We start from the raw sequence: 13,412 nt of genomic DNA on the forward strand, positions 1-13,412 counted from the left end.
GTCTGGACACAAGAGGGTGGAAGCAAGGCCCACGTGTCCCCCCAGAGCCCCTTCGCCTGTCCCCACATCCAATCACCTGTGCAGTGAGTGAAGAGGGTGAGAAGGACAGTAGACCAGGACATGGTGGAGACCATCACCAGTCCTGTCTTCTGTGCCCCCACAGCTGAGCAGACCTCCCCTAATGTCTCCCTTTTTTATCCACTGAGAGAGGGAGGGCCTGTCCATGCAAATGATTCCCCAGCTCTCTGAGCCCTCACTGGACCCGAGTCAGGTGCCTCTGCCTGTGGATGCCAGGGGGTGGGCAGAGGAATGGCTGTGTGGGGCCAGGCTGTGCGGAAGTCACAGTTATGAGTCTCAGCAGAGGGCACAGGCAGTGCAGGTGACAGGTCTCAGGTCTCATCACCCCTGAACCCTCAGAAATGGGCACTGTGAGCCCCCTTGTGTCCAGACTCAGAAACATCATTGTGCAAAATGGTAACCAGAGCCCATAAAAGGAGCTCTTGTCCCCTATTGCTTTGTCCACTGCCCCTTTCCTAGGGCCAGGCCAGGTATCCTTCTGGGTAGCGTCCCATATCCTCAAACCAGACTTTCTGCTCTTTTAAGACTCCTCTAGAAAAGCCAGGCCATGTTTCCCTGTATGTTTCATTGGTCAGGACTGAGGTGCTATTTCTAAAAAATGCCACTTAGATCAGAATCATGTCCGGAGCTGTGACGAGTACCAAAGGACATGTGGCCCCTTCTGTGTAAGATTCTGTGTTCTTTCCTATTATCTGCTTCCTCCCTGGTTTCCAGATCTCTCCTGCTCTGAGGTTCCCACAGCCTGAACAGAAGCTCTCCTTCTGTCCTCAGTGCTGTGGGAAGGAACAACTCTGTGTATTCCTAGGGGCACTGTCCACTAAAAATCTTTGCCATCTGTCACTATGTCTGCTTATTTGAGACAACAGTTCTCCACACACTGTGGTTAGTAATTCCCTCCCAGGATCTGTCCCCCAGCACACAGACACAAGTCTGCAGGGGTCCTGTGTGTGGCACTGAACCCAGAGCCCAAGGACAAACCTGCAGGAAGTTCCAAGAGGGAAGGAGTGACCGCAGCAGGTGCTCTGACAGGGATCCAATGACACAGTTTATGTATTAGTCACCACTTAGCCAAGTGTGCACTTTAGAAATGGACAACATACACAGACACTTCTCTAACAAAGACATCCAGATGGCCAACAGGCACATGGAAAGATGCTCAACGTCGCTCCTCATCAGGGAAATACAAATCAAAACCACACTGAGATACCACCTCACACCAGTCAGAGTGGCTGAAATGAACCAATCAGGAGATTATAGATGCTGGAGAGGATGTGGAGACATGGGAACCGTCTTGCACTGAGGGTTGCAAACTGGTGCAGCCACTCTGGAAAACAGTGGGGAGGTTCCTCAAAAAATTAAAAATAGATCTACCCTATGACCCAGCAATAGCACTGCTAAGAATTTACCCAAGGGATACAGGAGTGCTGATGCTTAGGGGCACTTGTACCCCAATGTTTATAGCAGCGCTTTCAACAAGGGCCAAATTACGGAAAGAGCCTAAATATCCACCAAGTACTGAATGGATAAAGAAGATGTGGTTTAAGTATACAATGAAATATTACTTGGCAATGAGAAAGAATGAAATCTGGCCATTTGCAGCAATGTGGATGGAACTGGAGGGTATTAGGCAAAGTGAAATAGGTCAGTCAGAAAAAGGCAGATATCATATGTGTTCACTCTTATGTGGATCCTGAGAAACTTAACAGAAGACCATGAGGGAGGAGAAGAAAAAAAAAAAGTTTGAGGGAGAGAACTCAAGGGAGAGAGCCAAACCATAAGAGACTCTGAAAAACTGAGAATAAACTGAGGGTTGATGGGGGGGTGGGAGGAAGGTGAGTGTGGGCGATGGGCATTGAGAAGGGCACCTGCTGGGATGAGCACTGGGTGTTGTATGGAAACCAATTTGACAGAAAATTTCATATTGAAAAAAATACAACAAAATAATTTTAAAAAATAAATGGGTGTATGCTTCTGTGTAAAGAAATTCTCTCAGTAACATTGATTGAAACTCAATGAGAATGTTCTTATGAAAATGCAGATACAATCACTAGGATACTTTTCACAGATCTGTATTTACTACAGAGAAAAAGAGATAGAAATTGTAGGAACAATGTAGAAGGGATGCTTTCTCCTGGAGGTCGAATAGAAGTCGTTAAAGTTTTTCAAAAATCATGTTTTCTTTGTCATTAGTATAGCATGGTGGAATTTTTCTGCAGGTAGGAGAGCCCGACATGATGTCCAGTGAAATCCCATGAGGGACCTATTTCTATGAACTTCAGAACCATCTCTGTGATGCAATTACCAAGCACTGAGGGAGCTTCCAGGAAAGAGCGATTTGGGATCAGACTTGTCTCTGGGGTGAACACAGCTCTACCTCTGTTCTTTGTGTCCAGCATATTCAGGATAGAAAAAAAGCTCATTCAGACATCCATGAGTAGAAGAATGAATTTCTATTATCTGAGGCCAACTGGGCTGAAAACTTTCTGTCAAAGATTCCATATGTGACTGGTGGAGAGATGGCAATAAGGGGAACTGTGCCCCTGAGGTCACTGTCACTGTGGCCCTTGGGTGGGACAGAAGAATTTTCAGCAGAGATACAGATTGGTGCAGGTGTCACTGGAAAGACTGAAGCAGTGACCCCCGCATGAGATGAGAGCAAGAATCAGATGATGAGGGGATTTCCTGCCAGTCCAATATCTGTGACTTCTCCTCCCTAGAGATGAACCCTAGAGAGTGGAAATTACTGTAAGATTTTACTTCTCTCTGAAATCCTAACATAGAGATGAGGTTCAGACCTGAAGATCCATGGGGAGAGACTGAAGGCCTGAAGGAGGCAGGAGCAGAAGGGAGAAGAGGAACCTGTGTTGGGAGGCGGAGGGGATGAGGTGAGTCTGAAGAAGTTGTGACTCACTTCTTGTCAGATGGTGAAAGAGAAAATTGTGTCTATGACCAAGGTGCTTATTAACATATTGAGTTTAGTGTGTCGTCAGTAACACAAGAGTCACAGTTTCTGGCCTGAGATTTGTGGATGAACATGCCTATCTAGTTCACCTTGTCCAGTTGAGACAATACTACTGTGTGATCTTAGAAACTATATAGGAGTCTCTGTGCCCTGGATCCTGACACAGAGTTTCTGAAATTCTTGCCATTTCTTAAGTGACAAGAGCACTAGAAGCGTCTTAGTTCTAATGATGTGACTCTGGGTGGGCTCCTGGATGGCTCCTGGATGGGCCTGGTCCCCAGAAAGACCAAGCCTTGATCAGAGCCTGTGAATATTCACCCCCTCATACTTGAGACAGGGAGGGAAGACTGACAGTGCAGTTAATGTCCAATCACGTCTACCCAAATCCTCAATAAAATCCCAAAGTAAAGTGTTTGAAGAGTTTCTGGTTTGGCGAACACATCCACTCCCAGATCAGATGCACCTCAACTGCACGGGGACCGAAGCTCTGGTGCTTGAGACGCTCCCAGACTTGACACTAGGGGTCTCTTCAGTACTTGTTCACTTGTCCCCTTCATCATATCTTTAATGAGCTGACAAAAGGAGTCAGTGTCTCCCTGAGTTCTGTGAGTTGATCTGGCAACTTAATGGATCTGAGGAGGGAGTCGTGGGAACCTTCGACGTGTAGCCACATTGGACAGAGGGTGCAGGCAATCTACTAGTTTTGTTGGCATCAAAATGGGGAGCAGCCTCCTGGTGCTGAGCCCTTCAACTGTGCATCTGAGACTATCTCCAAGCAGTCAAACTAAGCCTTAAATTCAGTTAAATTGTAGGACATTCACTGTGTGTCCCAAAGAATTTCTAGATGTGGGAAAACAGATACAAAACATATAATTGATGAACATGAGTGTGTGAAGTGAAGTATTCTGTGAGTAGTAAACGAGATATAACTAGAGGGAGAGACAGAGATTTTGGTCGTAAAATAGTTGTTCTTACTAAGTTTCTCCAGACCCGGGGGCATGTGCAGTTGGGCTCCATTCCCTGATTCTCATGGGCTCCTGGGACACGTGTGCTGTCTCAGGCAAGAGCATCATCTGTGTGTCTGTCCTTCCTCCTCAAGGACAGCTCTCACCACAGAGGTGTCTCCCCTATAGGAGCCTCCACAGAAGCTTCCCAATAACAGAGGCTCAGACACAAGATCTGTGGACCCAGGGGTTTTTGTCTCACTTTCTCCATATCTGAGTCACTGTGAGTAGCCAAAGCTTCTCCCACTGCCATAAGCTGTAGCACAGGAAGAGTCAGCCTCGTCCTCAGGCTGTGGCCCAGAGAGGAGCAGAAGCCCTGCATTGGCCAAGGCATCTTTGGACCCAGAGAAGCGGCAGGGGACCCCAGGGCCCTGGTGCTTATCTGAGTCTGAGTAGAATCTCAGTAGATACCTAGGAAAGGTCCCTAGTTTCTGCTGGTACCAGTATATATGGTAGCTGCCAACACTATAGCCACTGCTCAGGGTGCAGGTGAGTCTGGCTGTTGTTCCCAGAGATGCAGAGAGGGAGGGTGGCTGAGTGAGCACAGGCTGGGACAGGGAACCAGAAAACACACACATCCTTTGCAGATTTGGCTAGAAATGGAAACCAAAATTCAGGATTCTGAGCAGAGGGGGGTGTTGTGGGGAGCACCCCGTGTCCATAAGGCCTGTCCCTACCTGTGCAGTGAAGGAGGAGTAGGAGGAGGAGCAGTGCCCAGGCCATGGTGACAGAACCCTGGTCCCCACACTGGGCTGGGCCACCCCAGGCCTCCTTTTCTCCTCCACCCTCTGCCACAGGAGGGGCTGTGCATGAGGTCCAATGAGAACCTCCAATGAGGTCCATCCAGTGCCTACCCAGCCCCTCCCTCAGCCCTGGTGCTGGAGCTCAGCTCACACCACACACTGCGGAGGATGGGGGTGGAACTCCTGTCCGGGGAGCCCTGGGAGGTAGCATCTGCTGCGACAACACAAAGCCTCCAGGTCTGGTCTCCTTTGAGTGATTGGTCCTCACTGATCAGCTGTGTAGGGACCACAGGGCTGTCCCACAGCGCATCCTGTTAATCTCACATGGAAAAATGGAAAATGAATATTAAAAACCTGTAAGTGGTACATCTTAGTAAGAATACATTAAATACATAGTTTCTTAGAAGTTACAAAATTGGCTGCGCTAGAAATACATTGACTGAATAGACCAATTTCAATATAAAAATGGAAAATGTTATTACAGAACCACTCCACAGAAATACATTAGGTACAGATGTTTTCACAAGGGACATCTAACAAAACCTCAGAATTTAGATGATTCCAATTTATATGCTTCATATTTTTTCATAATATAACACGGTATTGAATATTTCTTACTTCTTTTAAAAATATTATAAAACTCATAAATACACTTTCAAAATACTTTTCACAAAAAGGAAAATAGTAGAACAGTATCATGAACTATTGACAGAAATATTGGGTACAAAATATTGACAAGGAGGCCTCAATACCATATTTACAAACTGATTGTATCATTAAGTGTGATTGATTCCAATGATACAAATTGGGTTACATAATAAGAAAGAGTTTTATATTACACACCATATTATTACATCAAGAGATATGACCATATTGCCCCAATTAGTCTCAAAAGGGTTTTCACTAGATTTAACACCATATCCTAATAAAACCCACATAAAAATACAAACAGATACATGTATAATATGGTAAAACACACACTCTCGTGCACACGGATGATGTAGTCCTGAGGCTCACATCTTAGTACTTGCAGTAGTGAGGAGACGATTTCCACAAAGATCAAGAACAGGTAAAGGAGATCTTCACTTCTTTTATTTTCAAATTATTCCTCAATAGCTAGAAAATGTAATTAAAAAGCCAAAATCAATGGTTATTACTTAGCATTGATGGCAAAGGACAAGTGGTCATTCTTGAATATCCAGATGGCTGTCATGGCCTTAGGTAGGCCTGTGTTGCTTGGCCGTGATGGCAGAGATCTCCTCAGTGAGGACTAGTCGCTGACTCTGACTAGTGCTGGTGACACTAAGTAACAGAGACAAGATGGGTGGAACAAGGGCAGCAGAGAGAGGTCTTGTCCCACTTGACTGGGTGAAGAGCCCTGTGCAAGGTGTGGGGCAGTGACCCCGGATCTCCCGGATCAGGGTGGGGGGATCTCCCACTTGTCCTGGGTAAGGCCTGCCTTCACCTGTGCAGAGAGTGGGGAGGGTGAGTAGTAGAGAAGCCCAGGTCATGGTAGATACCCAGCTCTATTGTGCAGACTGAGCTCCCCATAGTATATTTATAGCTCCAGAAACTGCCATGGGAGTGGAGTGGCTGCACTCAAGTGAACCCTTTCTGTCTGTCTGTCCAGCTTCCATGCCCAGGGCTTTCACAAGTGGGAGCACACAGAGGAGGCTTTAATGAACTAATACAGCGATAGAGGTGGTCTGGGTGGTGATAATCCCCAGGTCCTGGCAGGTAAGCATCATCTAGTGAGCACACTGATGCCTGAAACCCTAGAGGCCCTGAATGGTGTCCCTGCTGGCAGGGGACAAACAGGATTGTCCCAGCCTTTCCCATATACCCTCAAACACCAAACCATCCCCCCAAAAAACAAATATTCCAGTGAAGAAATGGGCAAAAGACATGAATAGACACTTTTCCAAAGAGGACATCCCAATGGTAAAAGACACATGAAAAAATTTCTACATCACCCATCATCAAAGATATACATCAAAGAAATACAAACACAATGAGATACCATCTCACACCAGTCAGAAGGGCTAACATTAACAACTCAGGCAAAAACAGATATTGCCAAGGATGCGGAGAAAAAGGATCTCACTTGCACTGCTGGTGGGAATGCAAACTGGTTCAGTCACTCTCAAAAACAGTATGGAGGTTCCTCAAAAAACTAAAAATGGAACTACCCATGGATGATGGGCATTGAGGAGGGTACTTGTTGGGATGAGCACTGAGTGTTGTATGCAAACCAATTTGACAATAAGTTATATTTTTTAAAAAAGTGAGTGGGAAAACAGAAAAAAAACTACTACCCTACAATCCAGAAATTGCACTACTAGGTATTTGTTAAGGGATACAAGTGTGCTGTTTCAAAGGGGCACAGGCACCCCAATGTTTCTAGCAGCACTATCGACAATAGCCAAAGTATGGAAAGAGTCCAAATGTTCATTGACAGATGAATGGAAAAAGAAGATGTGGTATATATATATATATATATATATATATATATATATAATGGAGAATTACTCAGCAATCAAAAGAAAGAAATCTTGCCATTTCAACTACGGGGATGGAACTGGAGGATATTATGCTAAGTGAAATTAGCCAGTCAGAGAAAGAGAAACATCCTATGACTTCACTCATATGAGCAACTTAAGATACAAACCAGATGAACATAAGGGAAGGATAGCAAAAATAATATAAAAACAAAGAGGGAGACAAAACATAAGAGACTCTTACATATAGAGAACAAACTGAGGGTTGCTGGCGGGGTTGTGGGGGGGTTGTGGGCTAAATGGGTAAGAGGCATCAAGGAAGACACTTGGGATGAGCACTGGGTGTTATACATAGGGGATGAATCACTGGAATCTACTCCTGAAATTATTATTGGACTATATGCTAACTAAATTAGATGCAAATAGACGAATAAAGAAATAAATAATACACTAACACAATACACAAAATACAGTAACGGCCCTCAGAGATCATAGTTTCATTTGTCACATTCACAGACTCTGTGATAACACAGAGTCTTCCACACACAGAGAACTCAGTCCCACACCCAGAAAATTAGGTAATGAGATGGGGGTGGGGAGGACATTTCTACAAGATGAAAAGGCTAATGTGACCTAAACACCATTACTATTCAACATCTTTCTGTAAGTAGTAGGCACTGCAAGTGAATAAGAAAATCACTAATTGGTTCTCAGCATTGATGGGAATGGACAGGGATTCATTTCAAAAGGCAAAAAAAAAAATGTGATTTAGTCATATATACTCTGGGGCTGGTGCTGCAGTGAGAGAAGAAGTCATCCCAAAGAGCCAAAAAAACAGTTCTTTCTACTGAAGACTAATAAGAGGATTACATAGGTCCGGAAACTTCTAGAAATAGGTAATTGGCCAAGGATGGAGACCCTGGCTTCCTCAGAAGTCAGGTGGGAGCTGAGAACACTGGACCTACGACCCTCAGTCCATGAACTTAGAGACCTTGTGTCTCAACGTGATGGACGAATGAGCTTTCTGTGTCCTTTGAGACCCTTTGTCTAGGAAGGGGCTGCTGTGAGTGACGTTGGGGACAGAAGGGAAGGAGGAGCCCTCACTCCCAGGTGGTGCTGCTGCCTGCACCAGGGCCCATGGTGGCAGCAGCAGGAGCATCAGAAGCAGAAGTCACAGGCTGAACCTGAGCAGCTGATGGTGCCTCACCCTTCCAGCAGATGAGAAGGGTTCTGCTTTCAGTTCTCATGGGCCTGGGACTCTGTGTGAGCCCACGATGCTGTCCCAATAGGGGCAGGGACCAGAAGCCTCCTCTTCAGCCCTCAGCCCTCCGCCCTCAGCCCAGGGAAGATCTGGAAGCCAGAGTTGCTAGACATGGAGCCAAAGAGGGAATCAGGATCCACAATGGATCCAACTATCCTAATAGATGAGGATTTAGGGGCAATTAGTGGGAGCTTTTGTTACCAGGACACATAGCGGACACTCCCGATGTGTCCTGACTCAGACAGAGCTGGATTTGTGTTCCTGTTTCTGCTGTGACCTGTCATGGACCCTGTCCTCAGGGCAGTCTGCCCCTGGCACCCAGAAATTTGTGCTCAGTTTGAGAAAATCACACAGTATATTGATCTGAAAGACAGGCTTCAAGGAGGAATTGCAAAGAATGTGGAAAGACTTTGTAGACATATGGGTTGTGGAGGGTCTCAGACCCTAGTTTGTACGAAACAAACAAAGAAGCACTTGACTTGGCCAAAAGGTCAGGGCTGAACAGGAAGTCCCATTGCTGTGGGAACAGCAGATTTTTGTCTCACTTCCCCACAGGCCTAGAGCACTGTGTCAGCACCTTGAGTAATGTCAAGAGACTGGCAGTAATAATCAGCCTCGTCTTCAGCCTGGAGCCCAGTGATGGTCAAGGAGCCTGTGGTGCCAGACTTGGAGCCAGAAAATCTGTCAGTGACACTTGACGGTCGTCTGTTATTACCATAGATGAGGAGTTTAGGGGCCTTTCCTGGAAGCTGTTGGTACCAGTTCACATTAATTCTACCAATGTTGTTGGCACTTCCAGCACAGGAGATGGTGACCGTCTGGCCCAGGGCTCCAGACACTGAGGGCGGCTGAGTCAGCTCAGACTGGGCCCAGGAACCTGGAAGGGGAGAGACAAAGAGAGCATGATGCTGGGATCTAGAGACCAGAGGAGAATCCAAGGCCCACGTGTCCTCCCTGGACCACTTCCTCTGTTCCCTCATCTAGTCACCTGTGCAGTAGATGAGGAGGGCGAGGAGAAGAGGGAACCAGGCCATGGTGGAGGACATCACCGACCCTGCCTTCTGTGGATCCACAGCTGAGCAGATCTCCTCTAATCCCTTCCTTCCCCTTTTCATCCTCTGAGAGAGGGAGGGCCCATCCATGCAAATCAGACCAGCAGCTCTCTGACACTTCACTGACCCTGGGTCAAGTCCCTCTGCCTGAGGATGTCAGGTGGGTTGGACAGGGAGGTGGTCTCTGGGGCCATGCCAGGAGAGGGGAGGTCACAGTTTGGAGTCCTGAGCAGAGGGCACAGGCATTGTCCAGGTTCAGGTCCCAGCTCTAATCATGGCCGACCCTCAGAAGCAGGTGACGACCACCCCCTGGTGTCCAGGCCCAGACACAGCATATGTGACATGGTGAGCAGATCTCATCAGAGTTCCTGCCTTCCCACTGTTCTGTCCACCATCCCCTTCCTTCAGGACAGGACAGGTGTCCCCTGTGTGGCCTCCGATCCCCTGAGGACACACTGTGCTCTCCTCTGGCTCCGCATAGTGAGTCTGTCCACAGCGCCTTTGGCTATTATTGATGGGGCAGGACTGACGTGGTGACTCTTGTACAACCACACAGATGAGGATCAGGGTCACAGAGCGATGGGTCCACATTGACACATGGCCAGTTCTGTGCAGGAGGCCGATTTCTTCCCCCTTCCCTGCTTCCTCTCTGGTCCCAGAGTTCTCCTTTCCCAGAAGCTCCCTCAGCACTGAGGACACAGGGAGACCTTTTGTCCAGGTTGTGGGTAGAAGCCCACATCCTTCGTGTGCATTCCTACAGGGTTCCACACTGAAAATCTTTGTCAGCTGTCACTCTTGCCACCTCACATCACATACTGGGGACAATGGAGGTTGGCTTCACCACTGGGGAGACCCTTGCAAGGAAGCACCTGTTGAGACAACACGCATGTCCTTGTTCAAGTGGGGACTCTTCCACACCAGAAGGGTCACAGCTGCTGAGTCTCCCTCAGGAAGTACAGGGCCCAGTCCCCAGTCCCAGATTCCTTTTCCTGTATGGTCCTCACTGAGCCCCTGTGTAGGGACACCATGGCAGCCCCACAGCGCCCCCTCCTGGCTGAAGGGCACACACCCCACTGTGTTTTCACAGCCCTGAGAGCCCAGCGGGTTTCCTCACTTCTGTTTATTCACACATCATTGAGCTGAATCTTGGATAATGTGACCCTGTAGTGCTGCCCATGATCATCGTAGCATTTTTCGCTCTCCAAACAAGCCCTAGTCCATAGGATTTGGAGGCATTTACCTCAATTAAATGGTAAATTGCCAGTTCTTTGCAGAAGATACTCCAGACCTCATGTCCCTCCTCTGGCTTACAATTGAGAATATGTCTATCTCGTGAATGTTTGAAAACTCCTGTGCATTAAAGCAATGGATTCCAGCTACTGTCCATTAAATTGAGTATTATGTTAATCTTCTATATTTTTAGGTAATTTCCTTGGCTTACTACCTTAAGAAGAAAAGGCAATACAGTGAATTTATATTTGATGAAGTCGTATTTAACAAGTGTCATTTTTTGTTTTTCTTTTGTTTTTTAATGTGTTATCCTGACAATGTCTTGTCTAAACGTTTTTATCAAACCCAAGATCCTGAATATTTTCTCCTTTTATGTTTACAGCTTTATGTTTACAGTTATTTCTATTATACTTTTAGTAATTTTTTAATAGATATAAAGTGAGTTTTAAGTATGATTCATTTCTCTCTCAGGATATCCAATTGTTCTGTGGCCATTTGTCCAAAAGTCCATCCTTTCTCCTCGGAAAGGCTTCTTCTACTTTGTAAAAGAAAAAAAGTGTTTATCCTTCATTCTGTGGGTCCGTTTCTGGGTTTTATGTTCTGTTATCTTGGCCAATGTGTCTATCCTCTATCCATACCACCCTCACTTGCTAGGACAGGAACTGAATTACACTTTTATCCAATTTGGGAAGAACTGGCATATTTACTATAATGAGTCTTGTAATCCATGAACAGAACTTATCTTTCCTTGTTTTAGATCCACTTTGATTACATTTACCAGCATTGTCCAGATTTCAGCACCTGTGGCCTATACTTGTTTTGTGAAATATGCCCCTAAATAGTTCATCGAGTGGTTTTAAGGTTTTTTTTATTATTTTCACCTGTTTATTGCTAGTATATACACATCTATATGATCTTTCTATGTTGATCTTTATTCTAAAATGTTTCCAAAATTATTTATGACTCTTTGAATTTATATATTTGCATACTCAATTGTAGCTTCCTTTGTAGTTTTCCTGTAGGTCATTCTCTCACCTGAAATGGGACAATTGTCTCTTGTTCTTCCTCATCGGAATGCCTCTCATTGTTTGTCTTACCTTATGGTTCTGACAGACATATCCAGTCCTATGTGGAACAGCAGTGTTGAGATAGCACATGGAGGCCTTGCTCCCTACCCGAGGTGGGAAAGCTTTCAGTGCTTCATCTCTCTGTGTGTTCACCGAAGGGAAGGTGTTTTATAGTTTTCTTTACCAAACTGAAGATGTACTCTTCTATATTTTGTTCTCTGAAAACTTTTATCACTCTCATTCATATACTCATTCATTCTTTTCCATGAGCACAAATAGGTCTTGAGCTGTGCAGGAAGTGGAAGAGAATTCATCCTACCTGAGAGAGTGAGGGAGACGCTTTCATCGGTCTTTGATTTTTAATTTTTTTAATGTTTATACATATTTGAGAGAGAGACAGATGGAACCCAAGTGGGGGAAGGGCAGTGAGAGAGGGAGACAGAATGGGAAGCAGGCTGCAGGCTCCGAGTTGTCAGCAGAGAGCCCGACATTGGACTTGAACTCAGTAGCCATGAGATCATGATCTGAACCGAAGTCAAATATTTAACTGACGGAGCCACCCAGGGGCCCCTGGGGTGGGCCTCTGCTGTCCCTGATTGCTGGCCAAAACCACATGGATTATTCCATCTGTCCCACATACCTTCACACTCTGAATACATCCTATCTTCTGTGACAAAACTGGCACCCCAGTTAGAGGCCTGTGGTTGTCTGGACCCTCGTTACTGAGCTGTTCCTGATGGCTGCCAGGTGCTGGGTCCACAGCTCTGGGCTCACCCATGTGCTTCATACACATGCTCACAGCACCCCTTTCTGGCCCCGTTTCAGGTGACAAAGCACGTGAAAGGCAAGGTGAGCATCGCGCCTGGGGGAAGGGAAGGCCCTCTTGACTTCCACGGCCCCCTCCTCACTACTGGGGGAGATCCCTCACCTCAGGGCCCATCTCTGGGCTGCAACCTTCTCACCTGCACCCACCCCTCCGTTTGCTACAGCAGCCTCCCCAGATCCTGACCCTCCCTCATGGGTTTACATGAGTAGAGGACAGGGTGACCAGAGACCTAGCCCCTGAGGAATGATGTGTCCTCGGCTGGCACAGCAGGCAGACAGAAGCCTGGACAGGCCATATCCCATGATTTGGGAAGGCTGGGGCGCTCCTTCTCCCTCTGACCCCAGTTTACTGAGCAGGGTCATACCCCCGGGCCCTCACCTGGATACCTCTCCTGTCTACTGCTTGTGGGAGTGGGGGAGTCCATCAAAAAGGACCACAGGGGAAGGGATTGGAAAGAGGCAGCTCTGCCTTGTCAAAAAGACAGAGGTGGCTCCCTGGGACCCACCTCTCAGCACAGCTCTTCCAGCAGGACCCGAGCCTGGACCCCTGACCTGAGGAAGAGGGGTCTGATGGGGACACAGTCAACAGCCTCTGCCTGGTCCCCTCCTCACGCTCCCCTCTGGCTCCTTGATCATCTATGCAGCACTGAGACATCATCACAGCACATCAGATTCAGGGTTTCCTGTCAATG

General features: G+C 46.8%; 2 gene segments (V, D, J or C); both read right to left on the minus strand.

The window, feature by feature from the left end:
• The window catches only part of LOC125148931 (immunoglobulin lambda variable 5-37-like), a 1,027,427-nt gene that overhangs the window by 951,807 nt on the left and 62,208 nt on the right, over window positions 1-13,412 (minus strand).
• On the minus strand, window positions 9,089-9,687 carry LOC125148943 (immunoglobulin lambda variable 1-40-like). The segment is given in 2 exon segments: window positions 9,089-9,423; window positions 9,535-9,687. Coding segments are annotated over 2 exon segments (447 nt in total).

The sequence above is a fragment of the Prionailurus viverrinus genome, chromosome D3 (genome assembly GCF_022837055.1).
Source record: "Prionailurus viverrinus isolate Anna chromosome D3, UM_Priviv_1.0, whole genome shotgun sequence".
NCBI lineage: Eukaryota > Metazoa > Chordata > Mammalia > Carnivora > Felidae > Prionailurus > Prionailurus viverrinus.